Raw genomic sequence first — 22,576 nt, 5'->3', positions numbered from 1 at the left:
GACTAGTCAGGACATTAGGGATTCCAGCTTTTATTTGTGACTCCATTATTGACTTTATAGCCTCAGGCAGGTTAGTTTCTGTGCCTTGGTGTCCTCACCTGTAAAACATGGGTGATGCCGACTGCTTTTCTGTTTCCTTAGAGCATAGTGAGGATTAATGAGCCAAAACACAGGGCCTGTCTTACGGTGTGTGCAGCATGATTCTTCACTACATCGTGAAGCCCATTAATACACAAGGTGAGGGCCTGAGACAGTGAGCGGGTCTGCTTTCACAGGTGCCTTCTCAGATAGCTGTGTTGTTCTCAGTAGGCTTACGTAGTGAAGTGGCAGTTTTAGGCACATCGATAGCCCAGCACTGTCCAATAGATCTTTCTGCACTCATGAAAATGCTCCGTATCTGTGCTGGGCACTCAGTAGCTACTAGACATCTGTTACTGTTCAACACTTGAAATGTGGCTATTGCTACTGAGGAAATAAATTTTAAAATGTATTTTAATTAATTTAAATAGTCACATATGCCAAGTGGCTACTGCATTCCAGAGAGCTGGTTGATATAATTAGGATAGTAGGGAAGGAAGGTTTATTTGGTGACAGAAGTTGGGAATGATGTTGGATAGAGGATAGTAAGGCAACTATAGGGCAAATGCAAGAGTCGATTTAATCTAGGGTATAACAGGTTGGGAGCTGTTTCTAAACATCCTTATTTTGTGGACTACTGGTCATTATACTTAAGTATTTTCTGTGTTTTCTGCTTTCTGTTTTATTTTGTGGTAGTTGTTGTTGACGTGATTGGCTTTGCCATTTACTAACTGGTTTCCTTTTCAGATTACTTTTCATAAAGCAGCCCAAGAACTTTAAAAATATGCAATTCTGGTCAAATGACTTACTTGCTTAAAACCCTTCACTGGCACCTCTTAATGTTTTTAAAATAAAAGTCAGACTTTAGAACATGGTTTGTAGGGCCCCAGATGGTCTGGCTCTCCTCATCCTTCCAGCCCCGTCTCTCCACAGTTCCTCCTGTCCCCCTTCTCCTTCAGCCTTTTTTTTTGCACTAGCATTTCTAAATTTTTATTTCCTTAAAATGTGCCAAGCTGTTTTGCTTCCTAACCTTTAAATATGCTTTCCCTTTGTCTGGAGTACTCGTTTTTGGTGGTCAGTTTCTCATTCTTTGGGTTTCATCTTAGGTATCATTTCTTTCTGGCTGGCTTTCCCGAATCCTTTGTCTGTATGTGACGCTTCCTCCCAGTCATAGACCAGAGGTGGTAGTGCACCTGCCTCTTACTATCTTCTCATTAGGTAGTATGCTCTAGGTACCAGGGATCGTGCCTGCTCTCCCAGGCCCTGCCGAGTGCCTAACGTAGTCTGTACCCACATTTATTTGTAGAGTGAATTAGTAAGTGTTCGAATGCATAAAAAGACGGTATATTTTTTCCTCTCTTGATAAAAGGGGCTGATGAGCTGAAAATAGGAATTGCTTCCTTCTGCTCCCAACTTGACTATAATTGTGAAGAGAATGTCTAAAACTAAGTTTCCGTAAGCTGCACCTTGTCTAGGCTGGTAGAATGGGTTCCTGGTAGATGCCAGAGTAAATGATATGTGCTCCCTGAGCAGAATTGTTAGTCTCTTGCCCATTAGGCACCCATGTTACCTTTTGTGGGATCACAAAATAATTTCCCAAAGTAATTCCTCCAGCCTTGGCATTTTTAAGGTCTATTTTTCTTTCTGCCAGTGTTCTGTCTATTGTCTTTCTAGAGTTAAATACTTGGCAGGTGAGAATAGGTGAAGTTTGTTCCTGTGCCTTCCTCCATCCCTTAAGCAGAGCATGGGGAGCGGGGCATGGGGACTATATGGGGTTCTTACTACTCTTTTTTTTTTTTTTGCCTGAAGTTCTTGTTCCTTTTAAGCCATTAATATCTCAGACTCCAGACTCTGAGTTGGCAAACACGCTTTTCTTTTTTTTCTCTGTTACTCTTTTTTTTTTTTTTTTTTTTTGCAGTATGTGGGCCTCTCCCGTCGCAGAGCACAGGCTCCGGACGCGCAGGCTCTGGACGCGCAGGCTCAGCGGCCATGGCCCACGGGCCTAGCCGGTCCGCGGCATGTGGGATCCTCCCGGACCGGGGCACGAACCCGGTTCGTTATACAGTTATACAGTTATATTAGTGGTTATACAGTTATACAGTTATATTAGTGGTTACAGAACAGTATGATACAGGCCTTCATAGCTCAATGCCCCAAGATTCTATGAAAATCCAGGGTAGGGGCTAGAAATATGACTAGAGGATGTCATGAAAGGCTTTCTAGAGGAAGTAGCACTTCAGCTGAATTTGAAGAAAAAGAATAGGAGGATGGGCTCTTCAGAAAGAGGATGATGGGTGCTAAGGTACTACGGCCAGACTGCTTGTTGGTTCACTTCTAGGAGCTAATACAAGAATGGAATGAAGGGAGGGAGGAGGATGAGATGAGAGGCCAGAGAAGGTGGGCAGAAGCGGTGAAAGGCCTTGTGTGCTAAAGAGTTCAATTTTTTTTTTTTTTTTGCGGTACGCGGGCCTCTCACTGCTGTGGCCTCTCCCGTTGCAGAGCACAGGCTCTGGACGCGCAGGCTCAGCGGCCATGGCTCACGGGCCCAGCTACTCCGCGGCATGTGGGATCTTCCCGGACCGGGGCACGAACCCGCGTCCCCTGCATCGGCAGGCGGACTCCCAACCACTGTGCCACCAGGGAAGCCCTAGAGTTCAAATTTTAAGTTGAAAACTTTCACCTTCACACTGGGCAGGAAGTTCAGTGAAGAGGTGTTTCTAATAATCTAGGGGACAAGTGATGAGAGTCTGAATTAAAGTGACAGTAGCAGTGGGGGGTGGAGGGGGAATTGGCTGTTTTTATCAATTTATTCCTTCACATGAAGTTTGGTTTACTATGTTAAGTTTCAAGAATATCCTATTATGATTTTGATTAAAATTGGGTAAGTGTATAGATAATAGTGGATTAATAAAGTTGATTTCTCACAGGACCATGGTATGTTTCTCTGTTTAAGTCTTCTGTTATACATCTTAGTCAAGTTTTTAATCTGTTTTATATATGTGTGTTTGTATACACATGGAACTAACTATTTACTGAGATTTTCCTAGGTATTTGAGCCTTTTGTTGCCCTGGTGAAGTGGATATTCTGTTAATAAATAAAACTTGTTATTCCTGATATAGAGGAAAGCTGTTGATTTTAGTGTGTTTCTCTTATACCTAGCCAACACCTAACTTGAAGGATTTAATGGTCATTTATTAACTTTTATTTCTTACTGCCTTTGTCACAGTTTCCAGAACAATATTATAAAATAATATTGATAGTTGGCATGCTTGTTTTATTCTCATTTAAAAAAAATAGTGATTGTAGGTTTATAAGTCACTATTAAAATCAATATTAAAAATAACGGGCTTCCCTGGTGGCGCAGTGGTTGAGAGTCGGCCTGCCGATGCAGGGGACACGGGTTCGTGCCCCGGTCCGGGAAGATCCCACATGCCGCAGAGCGGCTGGGTCCGTGAGCCATGGCCGCTGAGCCTGCGCGTCCGGAGCCTGTGCTCTGCAACGGGAGAGGCCACCACAACAGTGAGAGGCCTGCGTACCGTAAAAAAAAAAAAAAAAAAAAGATCTTCTCATACAGATGGCCAACAGGCACATGAAAAGGTACCCATATCACTAATTATTAGAGAAATGCAGATCAAAACCACAGTGAGGTACCTGCTACCTCACACTGGTCAGAATGGCCACCATCAAAAAGTCTACAAGTAATAAATGCTGGAGAGGGTGTAGAGAAAAGGGAACCCTCCTACACTGTTGATGGGAATGTAAATTGGTGCAGCTGCTATGGAAAACAGTATGGAGACTCCTTAAAAAACTAAAAATAGAGCTGCCATATGATCCAGGAATCCCACTCCTGGGCATACACCTGGAGAAAACCATAATTTGAAAGGCTGCATGCACCCTGATGTTCATTGCAGCACTGCTTACAATAGCCAAGACATGGAATCAACCTAAACGTCCATTGACAGGAATTGATAAAGAAGAGGTGGTATACGTATAAATACAATGGAATATTACTCAGCCATGAAAAAGAATGAAATAATGCCATTTGCAACAACATGGATGGACCTAGAGATTATCATACTAAGTGAAGTAAGTCAGACAGAGAAAGACAAATACCATATAATATCACTTTTATATGGAAGCTAAAATATGATGCAAATGAACTTATTTACAAAACTGAAACAGACCCACAGACATAGAAAACAAACTTATAGTTACCAAAGGGGAAAGGGGATGGGGGAGGGATAAATTAGGAGTTTGGGATTAACAGATACAAACCACTATAAATAAAATAGATAAGCAACAAAGTCCTACTGTATAGCACAGGGAACTGTATTCAGTATCCTATAATAAACCATGGTGGAAAAGAGTATGAAAAAAATATATATATGTGTATATATGTACGTATAACTGAATCACTTTGCTATATACCAGAAAATAGCACAACATTGTAAATCAACTATACTTCAATTAAAAAAAAAAATCTTCCTCCCAGTTATTTTACCATTTTTAAACAAGACTGTATTTTATTTTACTAAGTGATTTTGAGATGATCTTAGACTTTTTGCCTGTTGATGTCATTAACATATTCTAAAATATTACACCATGTTACATGCCTGGGATAAACTTGACTTAGTGTATTGTTATTCTTTAAACAAATACTTTACATTAGTTTGCTAGGGTTTTATTTAAGACTTTTGCATCTATAGGTGTAAGTTAGAATGGTTTGTTTTTTAGGTTTCATTTTTTGCCCTCAGATTTTGATATGAAAATCATACTTACAGCTTCTTAAAAATAATCAGGATGCTTTCCACCTTCTCTGGTCTGGGGGATGTGAATGGAGTATCTTACAGAAATAATTCCCACCCTGCCTCCTGTTTTCCATCCCCTGTCCCTTGTCTCCAACCTGATATAATATTATTTATTTTGATAACTTTCATACTGTATAATATTTGGAGATGTCTCTCAATTTGGTTACTAGTTGTTATCACTCTGAAATACTAATGTATTAATAATAGAGTGCAGGAACTAAAGAGAAACGGACTTTTTGTTATCCCATTAAATTTATTCTGAAATCGTCCCTGTGGACTATTATACAAAGTTTACCTATTTTATAGTTTTATCTGAGGCCATATGTGTACTTCTGACTTTATCTTTTATTTTGATTTAATTTTAATATTCTAATACTTTACTGTTTTCTTAAAGTCACATTTTGCTTAGAGTACTTTCTTCTGTGCTTTGAGCTTTTGCTGTGCAAACTTTGGCGTTTTTTAAATGCCTCTTACATTTGAATACAGTGCTAATTCATTTAACTCTGAATTTACTTGTGTTTTGCATGAGAAATTTACTTCTTAAGGACTAAAATGAGAGTCCATTACCTAAGAAGGAAAATTTGTTCTATATTAACTTCAGATGTGAGAATAAGGTTCATATCTTCTATACTTCTTTGTTGCTCAAGAATATTTATATTGATAACTGTTCAAAACCTCGTTGGCTATCCATCTGCACTGCCTTCTGTGCATCCCAGTGTGAACTTAAAACCAAAGCTATTCCAGTCACATCAGAACTATTTTGAGTGTTTGGAGAATATCATATGCTTTTTTTTTTTTTTTTTAACAGAAATACAGAGTTTAGGATTTGTTACTTGGTCTGCTATTAACAGAGTTTTCCTTGCAAGGAGGTAGAATTCTTAATTAGAAAATAGTATATAGACCATTGGACTTATTAATTATTCCACTGCCCTAGTTAATGTTTAAAAAATTAATATCTAACAGATAATTTATGTTTTATAGCTTTTAAAAAAACATGTTGCTCTTTTGAATTTCTCTGCTTTTTCTTGCTTCACCGCAATTCAAGTGACTTGAAAACTTAAAATCTATGTTTGTAATTTCATAGTTGTTCATAAAGGATTTCATCATGGACCATCTTGGTATTCTGTCATGCATGATAGGTTTAGCATTAGTAAAAAAGCTTTTTTGCGTGTGTGTTTGGGATTGAATGATCTATATGTGCAAGTGCAAGTTTAAATTTGCCCATCTCTCCTTCTCCCCTTCTACTGGTGGTAAAACTCATCTTGGGCACAGTTGTAGGTGGGTGTCTATTCTGTCATTCTTGAGGGGAAGAGGACATTGAAGTGCTATACTATATTCTGAACTCTACCTTTGGAGTAAAGCCAAAATGTTAAACTCCTGAAAAAAAGCTGAAGTGTTAAACTTCCTTTTTATTAGCCTTAGTGATTAAAAAGAATCCTAGTGAGGAAAGGACTTTTCAGAGTCATCTAGTTTATACTTTTTATCTTTACATTGTACATTCATACTTTTTATCTTTTATGTTGTACCATATAGGAAAACATAAATCTACTCCTATTTTAATGTTGCTAAGAAACCAGGTTTCTGTCCTTCCCTTTAGTGTATATCTAAATTGTCATTACAAAGCATACATGAAGTATGTCATAAAATTGGAGAAAATAAAGAGAAGAGGTCAACACTGGAGATGTAACTTATGTTCCTATATCTTCATTTTGTATCTGTCTCCCCCAAAATGCCAATCTGTTAATATTAATAGCAAGCAATTATTGAGCACTTACTATCTGCCAGGCACTGTTTTAAGTGCTTTTGATACATTAATTCATTTGGTCCTTACATATACATTAATCCACTTGGTCCTTACATATATTAATCCGACAAAGTAGGTTGTATTCTCATTTTATGGATGAGGAAACAGAGACATAGGAGGTTAAATACCTCTAAAGTCATACAACTATTGAGTGGCAGAGCTGGAATCTAAATTCAGGCCGTCTGATTGTGTAACTCTAGCTCTTAGCTACCCTGCTCTATTGATGATATCCCTTCTGCTTACAACCGTCTAGGGAGCTGTTCAGGGTTTCTTGTGCCCTAAGGAGACAGTCTACCTCTTCAGTACCATCCTTTTTGTTTCTGGTCACAGCTTGCATTTCCAGAACACCCCATTCTTCTGTGCATTCTCTCTCTTCTCTCTCTTTCTCCTCCTTCTTCTCTTCTGTCTTTCTTGCTCTTCTCTTTGTTTTTAAATTTTTTGGTATTTCTCATTTGCCACACTAGCTCACTTCAATGCCTTCGCACAAGGCCTTCGCTACTCTCTGCTGGGAGACTCATTCTACTTCTGTACCTCCTTTTATTCTTTCTCCTTTCACATCTAAGCAGCTTCACCAGGCTTTTAAGTTCTTCCTATTTTCTTTCCTCTGCTTTTGCCCCACTGAGCTCTGTGCAGACCTTATATCTCATTGGTTCTTACGGGAGCACAGCCTCCGGACGCGCAGGCTCAGCGGCCATGGCTCACGGGCCCAGCCGCTCCGCGGCATGTGGGATCTTCCCGGACCAGGGCACGAAGCCGTGTCCCCTGCATCAGCAGGCGGACTCTCAACCACTGCGCCACCAGGGAAGCCCCCACACTACATTTTTTTACATGAACATTAATGACCATTATATAGATACCATGTAATCTTAAAAAAAACAGAAAATTTTAAAAGAAATGTTCATTTTAGAAAATTTTTCTGCCATGGTATAATAAATTAAAATCATTTTGAAACCATATGTAAAGAAGTGGAATAATAGACGTGGTGCAATTTATTTATGATTGGAAGACTAGTCATGGGCAATATGGAATATTGTTGGAATGAATGGAAGGAAAATGTGACCTTGTCAAGTCATTGGAACCTTTCTCTCTGTTTTCTAATCTATGAAATAACCATTGTACCATGTTTCTGAGGTCTCTTCCAGTATAATATTCTGTGGCTGGTGAATTAGTGCATGCTGGGAATTCTGCGTCAGCATGTTCTCTGCAGCACGTCAGTTTGCTCTGTGATTATTGTAGATTATAGTGTACATACATAGTAAAATTAATTTAAAAAGTGCCCTGTTTACTACTTTATTAAATTGTTTGTCATGTGGCATAGTTTTCCTTCTAGTGGATCTAAATTCCTATCTTGTGAATTTATCTAATTTCTGTATTTGTTTATATAGACTATGGAGCCTATAATAGCTACAGTAAATGATTTTTACTTGCATTTGAAAGCATCTCACCCCATAGTGATTAATGATTATGAAGCTATATTTTAAAATATGAATATGAATACACAAGAATACAGAGTTGTGAAAAACTTCGTGTGTAAGTAACAATAAATTCAGTTAGAAATACTCCCTATAATGGTCTGGTGTCAAATTGAAATTTTATATCTTTTTTCTATTCAGCAGCTTGTGGTACTTGATCCTTATGCCTTATGTGAATTCTTGAGTCATTTATTTTAGTAAAAATTGGATATTATTAAGGAAGTTGAAAAAGTTGTTCCACTAGTGTATTCATTTAGTTAAGAATCAAATCACACATTTTATTTACTTAAACCCATCTGCACTTATTTTACCAGTAACATATTTGGTCTGCGGCCTGTGGATTATACAGACAGTGAAAATATGAAATCGCTGTTGCTGCTACCAGAGAAGAATGAATCATCATCAACTAGCCATTGTTCAGTAGTGAGTATGGTTTTAGCTTTGGGAAATTTATCTATTTTATTGAAATCAGTTATAAAACGAACATAATGACAAAATTTCCAGTTAGCGAACTGCTTTCATTCACCAATTATTGAGCACTTTCTGTGTAGTAGCTATTGTGAATTCAAGTTCAAAGGCATAATCAGAATAAATCAACAAATGTTTATTAACCTGCCCCCTCTATATTTTAGGCAGCACTCATACAGCAATAAATATGACTGATAGAACTCTTATTCTCAAGAAGCTTACATTCTAGTGAGAGCTAGGAAAGAAAAAGACTGTAAATATGTAAACTAATAAAATAATTTCGGAAACTTATAAATGAGTGCTTTGAAGCATATCTTATAGAGTGTAAGAGAGTGGAGAATGGGGGCTCCAAAAAAGGCACTGTTTTAGCTGGGTCATCGAGGAGGGCCTTTAAAGAACCGATACTTGGTCTGAAACCTGAATGACGATGAGCGGGCATCCAGGTGAATATCTGGAGGACAAGTGTCCAAACAGAGGGGACAGCAAGGATGTAGGCCCTTCAGTGGATGACCCTGGTGTATTTGAAGATTAGAGAGAGGGTCATTATTGCTAGTGAATAAGGCATGTCTAAGAGTAATGGGAAACCATTGATAGGATTTAAAGCAACGAATGGTATGATTTGATTTATGCTTTAGAAAGTTCACTCTAGCTGCTTTCTAATCAAGAAACATGGTGTGGCAGCAAGAGTGGAAGCAGGGAGATCACTTAGGACTGTTTCTTTGTGACAGGAGAAAGATACCGTCCTGGATTAAGGTAACAGCAGTGGAGATTATGAGAAGTAATGAGATTAGTATGTATTTTTGAGTTAATGCCACCAGAACTTTTGGATGGATTACATACAAAGTGTGGAGAAGGAGTAGAATTAATAGTGGAGAAGATGGTGGTGCCATTTACTGCCTTGTGGAAAGAATGCCTGTTCCTTAGGAACCTCTAGTTTGGTGGGGAATATGGATGTAAAAAAAATTATTACACACTGCAGTGAATTTGTAATACATGCCATAGAAAATGTACAGTAGAATCATGAAGGAAGAAGCTGACTTTAGGAGGGATGAGAAGAGAAGGTGACAAGGTGTTTAAGTAAGCCTTTAAAGGTACAACTTTTAGCAGGGTATCTAATAGAGTGCTAGTGGCTGCACATAACGAAAACGTTCACGCAAATGCTTAAAGACAGCGTATTATCTTACATAACGATAATCCCAATATAGGATAGCTCTCAATTTGGTTAGTTTAGCAATTACGTGGCTGCACCAAAGACCCAAATTATTTCTGTTGTTCTACTTCGCCATCCTCCGCTTGGTGGCTTTGTCCTCACTAATCTCCCTCCTAGTGGCTGCAGGATAATTGCCACAATTCCAGATGTGACAGTGTCCAGCGTTAGGACCAAAACCTTTCCCAGAAGCCTTCCAGTGGACTTGCCCTTTATGTCTTACTGGTCAGGACTGGTCACACAATTGTTTTTGGCATACATCACGGTTGAAGATAGGGTCAGTCCTTGAAGAGTGGGTGTCTGAACAAAATTAGGATTCTGTTAGTGTGGAGGGAGTGAGGAATGGCTTTTGACTGCTTGCTGCAATCAGGTGTACGAAGCAGGGATGGCAGGCCAAATCTAAGGGACAGCTGGTCAGAGAAACAGAGACACGAAGGACCTTAGAAATTTGAGAAACTAGAGTTCGGTGTTAGAGGAGCATGAGGTGTGTTAAAGAGCAGTTGGAGGTAAAGAGATTGTGAAAGACCTTGAGTTCCCTGTGGAGGAGTTTAGACTTTATTCCCCAGTTAGTGGGGTGCCTTCAGCGTGTCTCTAAGTGGAATGGGACTCTGCAGGGGGTAGTTGGGGGCAGGCCGGGACTGAAGACTGGTTAGGAGGCTATTGAAGTGGGATCCAGGTGTGAAATGGTGAGGACTGGAACTACAAGTGGTGGGGGAAGGAGGAGGTGTGTGGAGAGGAGATGAGGACTTTTAGAGAGACAGGGATGGTGGACGCACTGTATCTTAGCAACTGCTCAGATGGGGGAAAATGAGAGAAAAGGATGAGCTGAGATCTAGAACTGTTCAGAGAAGACTTCTTGTCTAGTGAGGGCAGTGGAATAGTGATTGACCCCATTGTTTAAGATAAGGAGGTCACCGAAAGTGTTTATAATTTGAGGTGGTCATAGGTGCTGTCACAGGCTGGTTACCCTTATACTTTGAAAACTCTTAATGTCCTGCTCTAGACTTAAGCCTTTTAAGTGTGCCCCATCTATAGAATTGGAAGACCTAGAAATTAGCAGTTTAATTTCCTCATTTTATAAATGAGAAAACTGAGATGTAGTGTGATTTGCCCAGGGTTAACCAGCCATAGGAAAAAAAAAACTTTTTTAATGGATCAATTAGAACTTAAATTTCTTAAATCTTAGGTCAGTATTCATTCAGTCCCATCATACTTAAGTATAAATTGGCACTTTATTCATTTGGACTTGAACTCTGCTGGCAGAACATAAATCAGTTGTCATTTGCCAATGTTCTTTTATGTAAAACCTGGGAAAGGATTATTTTAGATATGTCAAAAATAAAGATATCTTTATGGTATTATCGGAATCTGAGAGTGGCAATCTTCCTTTTAATTCAGCTATCCAATTACGATCATGTTTTTATTAAATGTAAGAAACCTATACTTTCTTTATGTCACATGGACATAGCCTGTGAATATCGTTATTTACTATCTTAATGGTAGATCGTTGGCTAAGGAAACGACAATGAATGGTAAAATGTCCTTAAGTTGAAAGGGTTGTTTCTTTTTTTTTTTTTTTTTTTTTTGCGGTACGCGGGCCTCTCACTGCTATGGCCTCTCCCGTTGTGGAGCACAGGCTCCGGACACGCAGGCTCAGCGGCCATGGCTCACGGGCCCAGCCGCTCCGCGGCATGTGGGATCCTCCCAGACCAGGGCACGAACCCGTGTCCCCTGTATCAGTAGGCAGACTCTCAACCACTGCGCCACCCGGGAAGCCCCTGAAAGGGTTGTCTCTTTACGTGTACTCATTAAAATCAAGCTCTGGGATCTGCTTCCCCAGCCACTATCAGACTCCCTTTCACTCATCTTTTTCAGCCGCATAGGCTGCCTTGCTGTTTCTTGAATCCCCCCCAAACACGGTCCCATTTCAGGTCCTTAGCATGAGCTGTTTTCTCCACCAGGAACAAATGTAGGGAGCCAGATGTACACATGGCATATGCTTCCTCACTCCCTTAGACTCCTTGTATAGTTTTTCAGGTCCTATTATTGATAAACTCATTAATTTGGATAAATTCAGAATACCTAATTTTTCTAAGAAAAAGTTTCATATCTAATTATTCCTTAAATAAAAGTGTATTTAATGCCAGTGTACATAATACCTAATCTCTCTAAAAGCAGAGTATTGAAACTTTTGAATGTTTTCTGAACATCTTTTGAACCTCCTGGTTCTGAGACCTCTGCTTACTCTCAAATCAGATGCCTTCCCCACTCCCACCCCATATCAGACATGTGGCTTTGATAGCTCTTTGCTTTATTTTATTCTTTTTTTTTTTTATATGCGGTACATGGGCCTCTCACTGTTGTGGCCTCTCCCGCTGCGGAGCACAGGCTCCGGACGCACAGGCTCAGTGGCCATGGCTCACGGGCCCAGCCACTCCGCGGCATGTGGGATCTTCCCGGACCAGGGCACGAACCCGTGTCCCCTGTATCGGCAGGCGGACTCTCAACCACTGCGCCACCAGGGAAGCCCAATTATATTCATTTTTTAAAGAGCTTTCCTTAACTATGAAAAATTAGTGCCAGTTTCTATTTTTTATTCTAATTTAGAAACTGGATAGGAAAATGCTTGACCCACTTTGGTGCTTTCCTGAGGTTGGTGGAAATAGTATCATATGCTATATTTAGAATTGATATCCTTTCATTTGTTATTTCGTGCAGAGAACTACTTTAGCTGAAGTGGAGTTATATAAATTGAAAAGTAATGTGTTCCGTTCAGAGCTATTTTATGGCACTTATTTGTATAACTGACAAGAATATTTGAAATGCTGTTTTTTAATATTATCATTGTATAGCAATTGAATGATTGATAAAGTAGACAACTATTTTCATCTTACGGAGTGTTTACAGTGTTTAGGTTAGGCATGGTTACCTCATCTTATAATTTAGTGAATAGGAAAGGTAAGTGGACAGAAATGTGATGTCAGTATGTGTGTGGTGTGTGCACAGCATATCCAGGAAAACCTTTGCAACTTGAACCTTAGAGAAAGAAGGAATTCAGTAAGCCAAACTTTTAAGTGTTGAATATTGCCATTAAAAAAACTTTTTATAGAAATCTTTTTAAAAATGTCTACAATACACACTTAAATACATAGTAGAATCTTACTTAATGTATTTTGAATGAATAAATTATTGAGATCAGTCTGTTTACAGTTGTAGCCAACAATTTATGTGTAATATTGTACAGCATCAGACTGGATAAATTGTTATCACTACTCAGATATGTGAAATGAATATTTAAATATCAGTTTTCTCCAATCTACTTGCTGAACTATACTGGTAATTATACCTGCAGTGTTTCACTCATGTTCTGTGGAACTTCTGAGAGCCCAGATGTCCAGAATACATATACACTCATACATTTAGGAGGACCCTTTGTATGGTGTTTGAAAATTAAAGTATTATGTTTGGCTTTTTATCTTGTAATACAGTAGTCCTGATTTACGTTTTCTTTCTTATCTGCTGGGTCATTGCTTTTCTATCAGGTAGCTTTTGGCTAACTCTCACTCCAATTTCATTTATTAAATTTCTGTTGGCTGCTGTTGAAAACACTGTCCCGTTGCTTCTTTGAATCTTTCATGTCTAATCTTTAACGGTATCCATTGGTGCCTCCTTTTTATTCTTGTCTTTTTTGTCTTCTGTAAGTTCTAAGTCTTTCTATTAAAATGAAAATATTAGTCTTTGTTAGATCACTTCCCTTTTCATAAGCTGCATTGACTTACTACTGTTGGTGGGTCTGATGTAACTTTGGTATTCCTTTGTCTGTTTTCACTTTCTTGGTTTCGAGAGGTAACTGTTACAGTGTTAAAATTTTGTTTTCTGTCTTTGAGATCAGTGCTGTTCTAGAAGTCTTAGTTTTCTTTAATTTTTTATGTAATCTCAGTTTAAATTAAAAAGACCAAGTTGAGTTTAACTCTATTGGAATAAGTTAGTGGGGGGGGAGATAGAGAATTGATCATTTTAAGTGGGTATTTTGGGTTACTTTAAAAAAGGGGGGAGTGCTTACTGGTGACAGAATGAAGTTGTAAAACCCTAGAGAGACCCAATTTAGCATCAAGGAGGGACTTCCTAGTGGCACAGTGGTTAAGAATCCGCCTGCCAGTGCAGAGGACACAGGTTCGATCCCTGGTCCGGGAAGATTCCACATGCCATGCAGAGCAACTGAGCTTGTGCGCCACAGCTACTGAGCCTGCATTCTAGAGCCCATGAGCCGCAACTACTGAGCCCGCGCACCGCAACTACTGAAACCCGCACGCCTAGAGCCCGTGCTCCGCAACAAGAGAAGCCACCGCAATGAGAAGCATGCGTACTGCAGTAAAGAGTAGCCCCCCGCTCGCTGCAACTAGAGGAAGCCCCCGCGCATCAACGAAGACCCAATGCAGCCAAAAACAAATAAATAAAATACATTTATTAAAAAAAAGTAGAATCAAGGAAACAAGACATTCTGGGTATAGACAGCTAGCCCAAGTAGTGTTTTATTGGGAGAAGGGGGTAAAGAAATAGGAAAACAGTTATTCAAATGCATTGAGCATTAAGGTTCAATGGAAATTTTGGGAAATTACTAGATAAACTAAGGAATGAAATCCAAGCTTCTATCAATTGAAAGTCAATTTAATTTTTCTCTAATCTTTAAATGTTTTTAACACTGGCATCTCCTCTTCCATTGACAGGTAAACACTGGTCAGCGCAGGGATGGGCCTCTTGTACTTATAGGCAGTGGACTTTCTTCAGAACAACAGCAAATGCTCAGTGAGCTTGCAGCAATTCTTAAGGCTAAAAAATGTGCTGAGTTTGACAGTACAGGTGAGGATTATTTATTTATTTATTTTTGGTTGAAGAAATTTTTAAATGGGTAATTCCATTGTAGAGCTCCCTGCTCCCTTTGATAATTTATATGTTTTAACCATTGGGATCTGACTATATACTTTGAATCTGGTAATAATTCTAAAATGGTTTTACAGTTATAAACTACTTACTTACAAGTCTTAATTTAGTTAGGAAATATAAAGTTTAAAGCTTTGCACCTATTTTAAGACAGAACAATACATCAGAGCAACTTTATGAGTTTGCTAATGACAAATAAATTGTAATGCAGCGTAATGCTTTACTTCCTTAGTTATAATTTGAAATAGAAAAGAAAAATTTGTGTTGGCTACTGTGGCTTTAAGATACATGGTTTATGATCTGGTTTTTCATGTTGGTAGCCAGAATAGAGAATGAAACTAAATAAAAGAAGTCTTATACCTAAGTATAAAAATTGTTGCCTTTCAAGAAAATTCAGGTATAAGTTTATAAAATGTAGACTAACTGGTTATAAAAAGCAGACTGGTTAAAAAACTATTTCGGTTTATATTTCTGTTTCTCTTATTGCTTTTTTTGTTTTCCAGTAACTCATGTCATTGTTCCTGGTGATACAGTTCAAAGCACCCTGAAATGTATGCTTGGGATTCTCAGTGGTTGCTGGATCCTAAAATTTGAATGTAAGTATTGGATTTGGGAGAATTACAAAAGGAATTAAGTAATGAAATAAAATGAAATTGACTAATTTCATTTTTATAATACACTACTGCCAATGATTATTTAAGGACCTTATGCTAATTTTTTTTTTACCTCTGGTTAGTCACTGCATTTTGAAAAAGCGTCTCATATTAATGGTATCATTTAGATGTTCTTAGTAAATATCCACAAGTATGTTTCAAAATCTTTTATTCTACAGTACCAACTATTTTAATTAAGAGTAAATGGATTATGTAATAGACCTGTAAGCTTAAACAATCTGTATTACTGTTACGTGATATATTTAACTTAATAAATGCATGTTTTAAATATACAACTATGAAATGAAAGTAGTTTGTTGCTTTCCCTTTTTGATTCCTAAAACCTTAACTGTATAACTCTCCTTTGCTCTCCTGGCTAATATGGTATATTTTAGGAAGCTGTTTGGCAATTTAGACGGTGCTGTACTACCTCGTTTGGGGCGAATACACTAGGTAGTCTCTAAACCTCTGATGAAAATGTGTCCCCATTACCCCTTTCTAGTTACGTAGTCAAACACCACTACCTTTGGAGCTGCCTCTCACCTTCCCAGCTCTCACTTGTTTGTTTTTCTTAACCTTGGATTCACCTAGGACTTAACAAAATAAAAAGAAAGCTCATGCAAGGTTATTTTCTACTCCTCAGTCACTAAAGTATCTACTTGTGATATGACGGCTAATATAGGACAGTGAAATGATCTTTTTTGCTAACTAATTGTTTATAAAAGAATAGTGGCTATAAAGGGGGTACACAGGGAATCTTGTTATGATGCAGTTGAGTATCTTGATCCTAGTGGTAGTTATGTTACACAGTCTACACATGTGATTAAATGTCAGGTGTACGTGCGCATGTGTGCACACATACACACAAAAGAGAGCATGTATAATTGATGAAATCTGAATAAGTTCTTTGGATTGTATCGGTGTCAAATTCTTGCTTTTGATAATTGTGCTATTGTTGTGTTAAGATGTTAACATTGGAGACAGGGTGCATGGAACCTCCCTGTATGTTTCTTTGCAACCACCTGTGAATCTATAGTTATTTCAAATTAAAAATTTAAAAAAGAATAGTGAGTATTTTTAATGAACCTTTCCTTTTAAAAAGCAAATGATGGATTAGTTTTGAAAAATCTTTTGTTTTATAGCTTTGTGTTTTGAAGGTTTTATGGCAGAGATGCTTGATTTAATCAAAATCTTTATATTATTAATTTAATCTGTTGTTTGAAATTAACTTGGTTTGTAAAAAAGTTTCCTTTTAGCAACTGATATTCACGTCTTTATAAAATACAGCTACCACTTTTCTTGTGATGGTAGTCTCCACTGATTTGGTCTGAGTTGGCTGTGACTAGTAATGCTACTCTATCTGTTCTCGACAATATCTGTTACTAGACTCTGCCAGTCAACCAGTTAAACAAGTATGATAAACAATTGGACTGATTGGCCATTTACATAGAAAAAAAAGTTTCTCTTTATGTCTCTTATTTTTGAACTTTCATTTCCCTTTCTAATCAAGGGGCAAGTCTTATTGGGCCTCAGTATTTTAAAAAATGACTTAAAATGGATCCATGATTATAGATGTTTTTGTACTGAACTTGTGCCAGAAACCTTGCCTGTGGTTATAGGAAGGAATGGATTTTCATAATAATAAGGTCTCAGTAATAAAGAAGCCATGTGAAATTTTGGATATTAAGACATTTACCACTTACCCAGTAAGTCTAGTTCTTGTGAATTTGCCAGACTTGCATCTATGTATACAGACTACATGATTCATTTCCAAATATCTGCCTTCTTTAAGAAAGGGAAGTTTTGTCACTTTAGTGGCTTGGTCATGTCATTTTTGTAGAATCACTGATGGATTCAAGCTGACCTAATAGCGTGCTGCTTGGTGATTTTCACAGTAGTGAATAATATACTCTAATGTCAATCGTTCTTTTAGGATAAAAGATGGATGGAATCTCTTACTGAAGTTCATATCCCCATATTGTCTAATACAAAGTTCAAATAGGTTTGAGAAATAGGTTTAGAGTTTGAGACAATTACTTTAAATAGCCGCTGGGTTTATAAAAAGAAAGCAAGAACCCTCAAATACTTTCTATCCTAATACATTTTTCTATGGTTTCTGTGTTATTCTTTCTTTCTTTCTTTCTTTTTTAAACATCTTTATTGGAGTATAATTGCTTTACAATGGTGTGTTAGTTTCTGCTTTACAACAAAATGAATCAGTTATATATATATACATATGTTCCCATATCTCTTCCCTCTTGCGTCTCCCTCCCTCCCACCCTCCTTATCCCACCCCTCCAGGCGGTCACAAAGGACCAATCTGATCTCCCTGTGCTATGCGGCTGCTTCCCACTAGCTATCTACCTTACCTTTGGTAGTGTATATATATCCATGCCTCTCTCTCGCTTTGTCACAGCTTACCCTTCCCCCTCCCCATATCCTCAAGTCCATTCTCTAGTAGGTCTGTGTCTTTATTCCTGTTTTACCCCTAGGTTTTTCTTGACATTTTTTTTTCTTAAATTCCATATATATGTGTTAGCATACGGTATTAGTCTCTCTCTTTCTGACTTACTTCACTCGGTATGACAGACTCTAGGCCTATCCACCTCATTACAAATAGCTCAATTTCGTTTCCTTTTATGGCTGAGTAATATTCCATTGTATATATGTGCCACATCTTCTTTATCCATTCATCCGATGATGGACACTTGTTTCCACCTCCGGGCTACTGTAAATAGAGCTGCAATGAACATTTTCGTACATGACTTTTTGAATTATGGTTTTCTCAGGGTATATGCCCAGTAGTGGGATTGCTGGGTGATATGGTAGCTCTATTTGTAGTTTTTTAAGGAACCTCCATACTGTTCTCCACAGTGGCTGTATCAATTTACATTCCCACCAACAGTGCAAGAGGGTTCCCTTTTCTCCACACCCTCTCCAGCATTTATTGTTTCTAGATTTTTTGATGATGGCCATTCTGACTGGTGTGAGATGATATCTCATTGTAGTTTTGATTTGCATTTCTCTAATGATTACTGATGTTTAGCATTCTTTCATGTGTTTGTTGGCAGTCTGTATATCTTCTTTGGAGAAATGTCTATTTAGGTCTTCTGCCCATTTTTGGATTGGGTTGTTTGTTATTTTGTTATTAAGCTGCATGAGCTGCTTATAAATTTTGGAGATTGATCCATTGTCAGTTGCTTCATTTGCAAATATTTTCTCCCATTCTGAGGGTTGTCTTTTGGTCTTGTTTATGGTTTTCTTTGCTGTGAAAAAGCTTTGAAGTTTCATTAGGTCCCATTTGTTTATTTTTGTTTTTATTTCCGTTTCTCTAGGAGGTGGGTCAAAAAGGATCTTGCTGTGATTTATGTCATAGAGTGTCCTGCCTATATATTCCTCTAAGAGTTTTATAGTGTCCGGTCTTACATTTAGGTCTTTAATCCATTTTGAGCTTTTTTTTATGTATGGTGTTATGATCTAATCTCATACTTTTACATGTGCCTGTCCAGTTTTCCCAGCACCACTTGTTGAAGAGGCTGTCCTTTCTCCACTGTATATTCCTGCCTCCTTTATCAAAGATAAGGTGACCATATGTGCGTGGGTTTATCTCTGGGTTTTCTATCTGGTTCCATTGATCTATCTTTCTGTTTTTGTGCCAGTACCATACTGTCTTGATTACTGTAGCTTTGTGGTATAGTCTGAAGTCAGGGAGCCTGATTCCTCCAGCTCCATTTTTCATTCTCAAGATTGCTTTGGCTATTCAGGGTCTTTTGTGTTTCCATACAAATTGTGAAATTTTTTGTTCTACTTCTGTGAAAAATGCCAGTGGTAGTTTGATAGGGATTGCATTGAATCTGTAGATTGCTTTGGGTAGTAGAGTCATTTTCACAATGTTGATTCTTCCAATCCAAGAACATGGTATATCTCTCCATCTATTTGTATCATCTTTAATTTCTTTCATCTGTGTCTTATAATTTTCTGCATACAGGTCTTTTGTCTCCTTAGGTAGGTTTATTCCTAGATATTTTATTCTTTTTGTTGCAGTGGTTAATGGGAGTGTTTTCTTGATTTCACTTTCAGATTTTTCATCATTAGTGTATAGGAATGCCAGAGATTTCTGTGCATTAATTTTGTATCCTGCTACTTTACCAAATTCATTGATTAGCTCTAGTATTTTTCTCGTAGCATCTTTAGGATTGTCTATGTATAGTATCATGTTATCTGCAAATAGTGACAGCTTTACTTCTTTTCTGATTTGGATTCCTTTTATTTCCTTTTCTTCTCTGATTGCTGTGTCTAAAACTTCCAAAACTATGTTGAATAAGAGTGGTGAGAGTGGGCAACCTTGTTTTGTTCCTGATCTTAGTGGAAATGCTTTCAGTTTTTCACCATTGAGGACAATGTTGGCTGTGGGTTTGTCATATATGGCCTTTATTATGTTGAGGAAAGTTTCCTCTATGCCTACTTTCTGCAGGATTTTTATCATAAATGGGTGTGGAATTTTGTCGAAAGTTTTCTCTGCATCTATTGAGATGATCATATGGTTTTTCTCCTTCACTTTGTTAATATGGTGTATCACGTTGATTGATTTGCATATATTGAAGAATCCTTGCATTCCTGGGATAAACCCCACTTGATCATGGTGTATGATCCTTTTAATGTGCTGTTGGATTCTGTTTGCTAGTATTTTGTTGAGGATTTTTGCATCTATGTTCATCAGTGATATTGGCCTGTAGTTTTCTTTCTTTGTGACATCCTTGTCTGGTTTTGGTATCAGGGTGATGGTGGCCTCGTAGAATGACTTTGGGAGTGTTCCTCCCTCTGCTATACTTTGGAAGAGTTTGAGAAGGATAGGTGTTAGCTCTTCTCTAAATGTTTGATAGAATTCGCCTGTGAAGCCATCTGGTCCTGGGCTTTTGTCTGTTGGAAGATTTTTAATCACAGTTTCAATATCAGTGCTTGTGATTGGTCTGTTCATATTTTCTATTTCTTCCTGATTCAGTCTTGGCGGCTTGTGCATTTCTAAGAATTTGTCCATTTCTTCCAGGTTGTCCATTTTATTGGCATAGAGTTGCTTGTAGTAATCTCTCATGATCTTTTGTATTTCTGCAGTGTCAGTTGTTACTTCTCCTTTTTCATTTCTAATTCTATTGATTTGAGTCTTCTCCCTTTTTTTCTTGATGAGTCTGGCTAATGGTTTATCAATTTTGTTTATCCTTTCAAAGAACCAGCTTTTAGTTTTATTGATCTTTGCTGTAATTTCCTTCATTTCTTTTTCATTTATTTCTGATCTGATTTTTATTATTTCTTTCCTTCTGCTAACCTTGGGGCTTTTTTGTTCTTCTTTCTGTAATTGCTTTAGTTGCAGGGTTAGGTTGTTTATTCGAGATGTTTCCTGTTTCTTAAGATAGGATGGTATTGCTATAACCTTCCCTCTTAGTACTATTATTGCTGCATCCCATAGATTTTGGGTCGTCGTGTCTCCATTATCATTTGTTTCTAGGTATTTTTTTTATTTCCTCTTTGATTTCTTCAGTGATCACTTTGTTATTAAGTAGTGTATTGTTTAGCCTCCATGTGTTTGTATTTTTTACATATCTTTTCCTGTAATTGATATCTAGTCTCATAGCGTTGTGGTTGGAAAAGATACTTGATACAATTTCAATTTTCTGAAAGTTACCAAGGCTTGATTTGTGACCCAATATATGATCTATCCTGGAGAATGTTCCATGAGCAGTAGAGAAAAATATGTATTCTGTTGTTTTTGGATGGAATGTCCTATAAATATCAATTAAGTCCATCTTGTTTAACGTATCATTTAAAGCTTGTGCTTCCTTATTTATTTTCATTTTGGATGATCTGTCCATTGGTGAAAGTGGGGTGTTAAAGTCCCCTACTATGAATGTGTTACTGTCGATTTCCCCTTTTATGGCTGTTAGTATTTGTCTTATGTATTGAGGTGCTCCTATGTTGGGTGCATAAATATTTACAATTGTTATATCTTCTTCTTTGATCAATCCCTTGATCATTATGTAGTGTCCTTCTTTGTCTCTGCTAATAGTCTTTATTTTAAAGTCTATTTTGTCTGATATGAGAATTGCTACTCCAGCTTTCTTTTGGTTTCCATTTGCATGATATATCTTTTTCCATCCCCTTACTTTCAGTCTGTATGTGTCTCTAGGTCTGAAGTGGGTCTCTTGGAGGCAGGAAATATATGGGTCTTGTTTTTGTATCCATTCAGCCAGTCTGTGTCTTTTGGTGGGAGCATTTAGTCCATTTACATTTAAGGTAATTATAGATATGTATGTTCCTATTCCCATTTTCTTAATTGTTTTGGGTTCGTTATTGCAGGTCTTTTCCTTCTCTTGTGTTTCTTGCCTAGAGACGTTCCTTTATCAGTTGTTGCAGAGCTGGTTTGGTGGTGCTGAACTCTCAGCTTTTGCTTGTCTGTAAAGGTTTTAATTTCTCCATCAAATCTGAATGAGATCCTTGCTGGGTAGAGTAATCTTGGATGCAGGTTTTTCTCCTTCATCACTTTAAATATGTCCTGCCAGTCCCTTCTGGCTTGCAGAGTTTCTGCTGAAAGATCAGCTGTTAACCTTACGGGGATTCCACTGTGTGTTATTTGTTGTTTTTCCCTTGCTGCTTTTAATATGTTTTCTTTGTATTTAATTTTTGACAGTTTGATTAATATGTGTCTTGGCGTATTTCTCCTTGGATTTATCCTGTATGGGACTCTCTGTGCTTCCTGGACTTGTTTAACTATTTCCTTTCCCATATTAGGGAAGTTTTCAACTATAATCTCTTCAAATATTTTCTCAGTCCCTTTCTTTTTCTCTTCTTCTTCTGGGACCCCTATAATTCGAATGTTGGTGCGTTTAATGTTGTCCCAGAGGTCTCTGAGACTGTCCTCAGTTCTTTTCATTCTTTTTTCTTTGTTCTGCCCTGCAGTAGTTATTTCCACTATTTTATCTTCCAGGTCACTTATCCGTTCTTCTGCCTCAGTTATTCTGCTAGAGTATTTTTAATTTCTTTTATTGTGTTGTTCATCGTTGTTTATCTTTAGTTCTTCTAGGTCCTTGTTAAATGTTTCTTGCATTTTGTCTATTCTATTTCCAAGATTTTGGATCATCTTTACTGTCAT

General features: G+C 37.7%; 1 protein-coding gene across 4 annotated transcripts in view; it reads left to right on the top strand.

The window, feature by feature from the left end:
- BARD1 (BRCA1 associated RING domain 1) overlaps positions 1-22,576 on the top strand; it is a 170,378-nt gene that overhangs the window by 134,392 nt on the left and 13,410 nt on the right. For all 4 annotated transcript variants that reach the window (XM_079924138.1, XM_079924139.1, XM_079924137.1 and 1 more), the window contains 3 exons: positions 8,478-8,586; positions 14,566-14,698; positions 15,283-15,375. In XM_079924138.1, coding sequence (XP_079780264.1) covers positions 8,478-8,586; positions 14,566-14,698; positions 15,283-15,375 — 335 coding nt within the window. The remainder of the gene's footprint in view (positions 1-8,477; positions 8,587-14,565; positions 14,699-15,282; positions 15,376-22,576) is intronic.

The sequence above is a fragment of the Stenella coeruleoalba genome (genome assembly GCF_951394435.1).
Source record: "Stenella coeruleoalba genome assembly, chromosome: 6".
NCBI classification, from domain to species: domain Eukaryota; kingdom Metazoa; phylum Chordata; class Mammalia; order Artiodactyla; family Delphinidae; genus Stenella; species Stenella coeruleoalba.
This window is presented reverse-complemented; position numbering and strand designations above follow the sequence as displayed.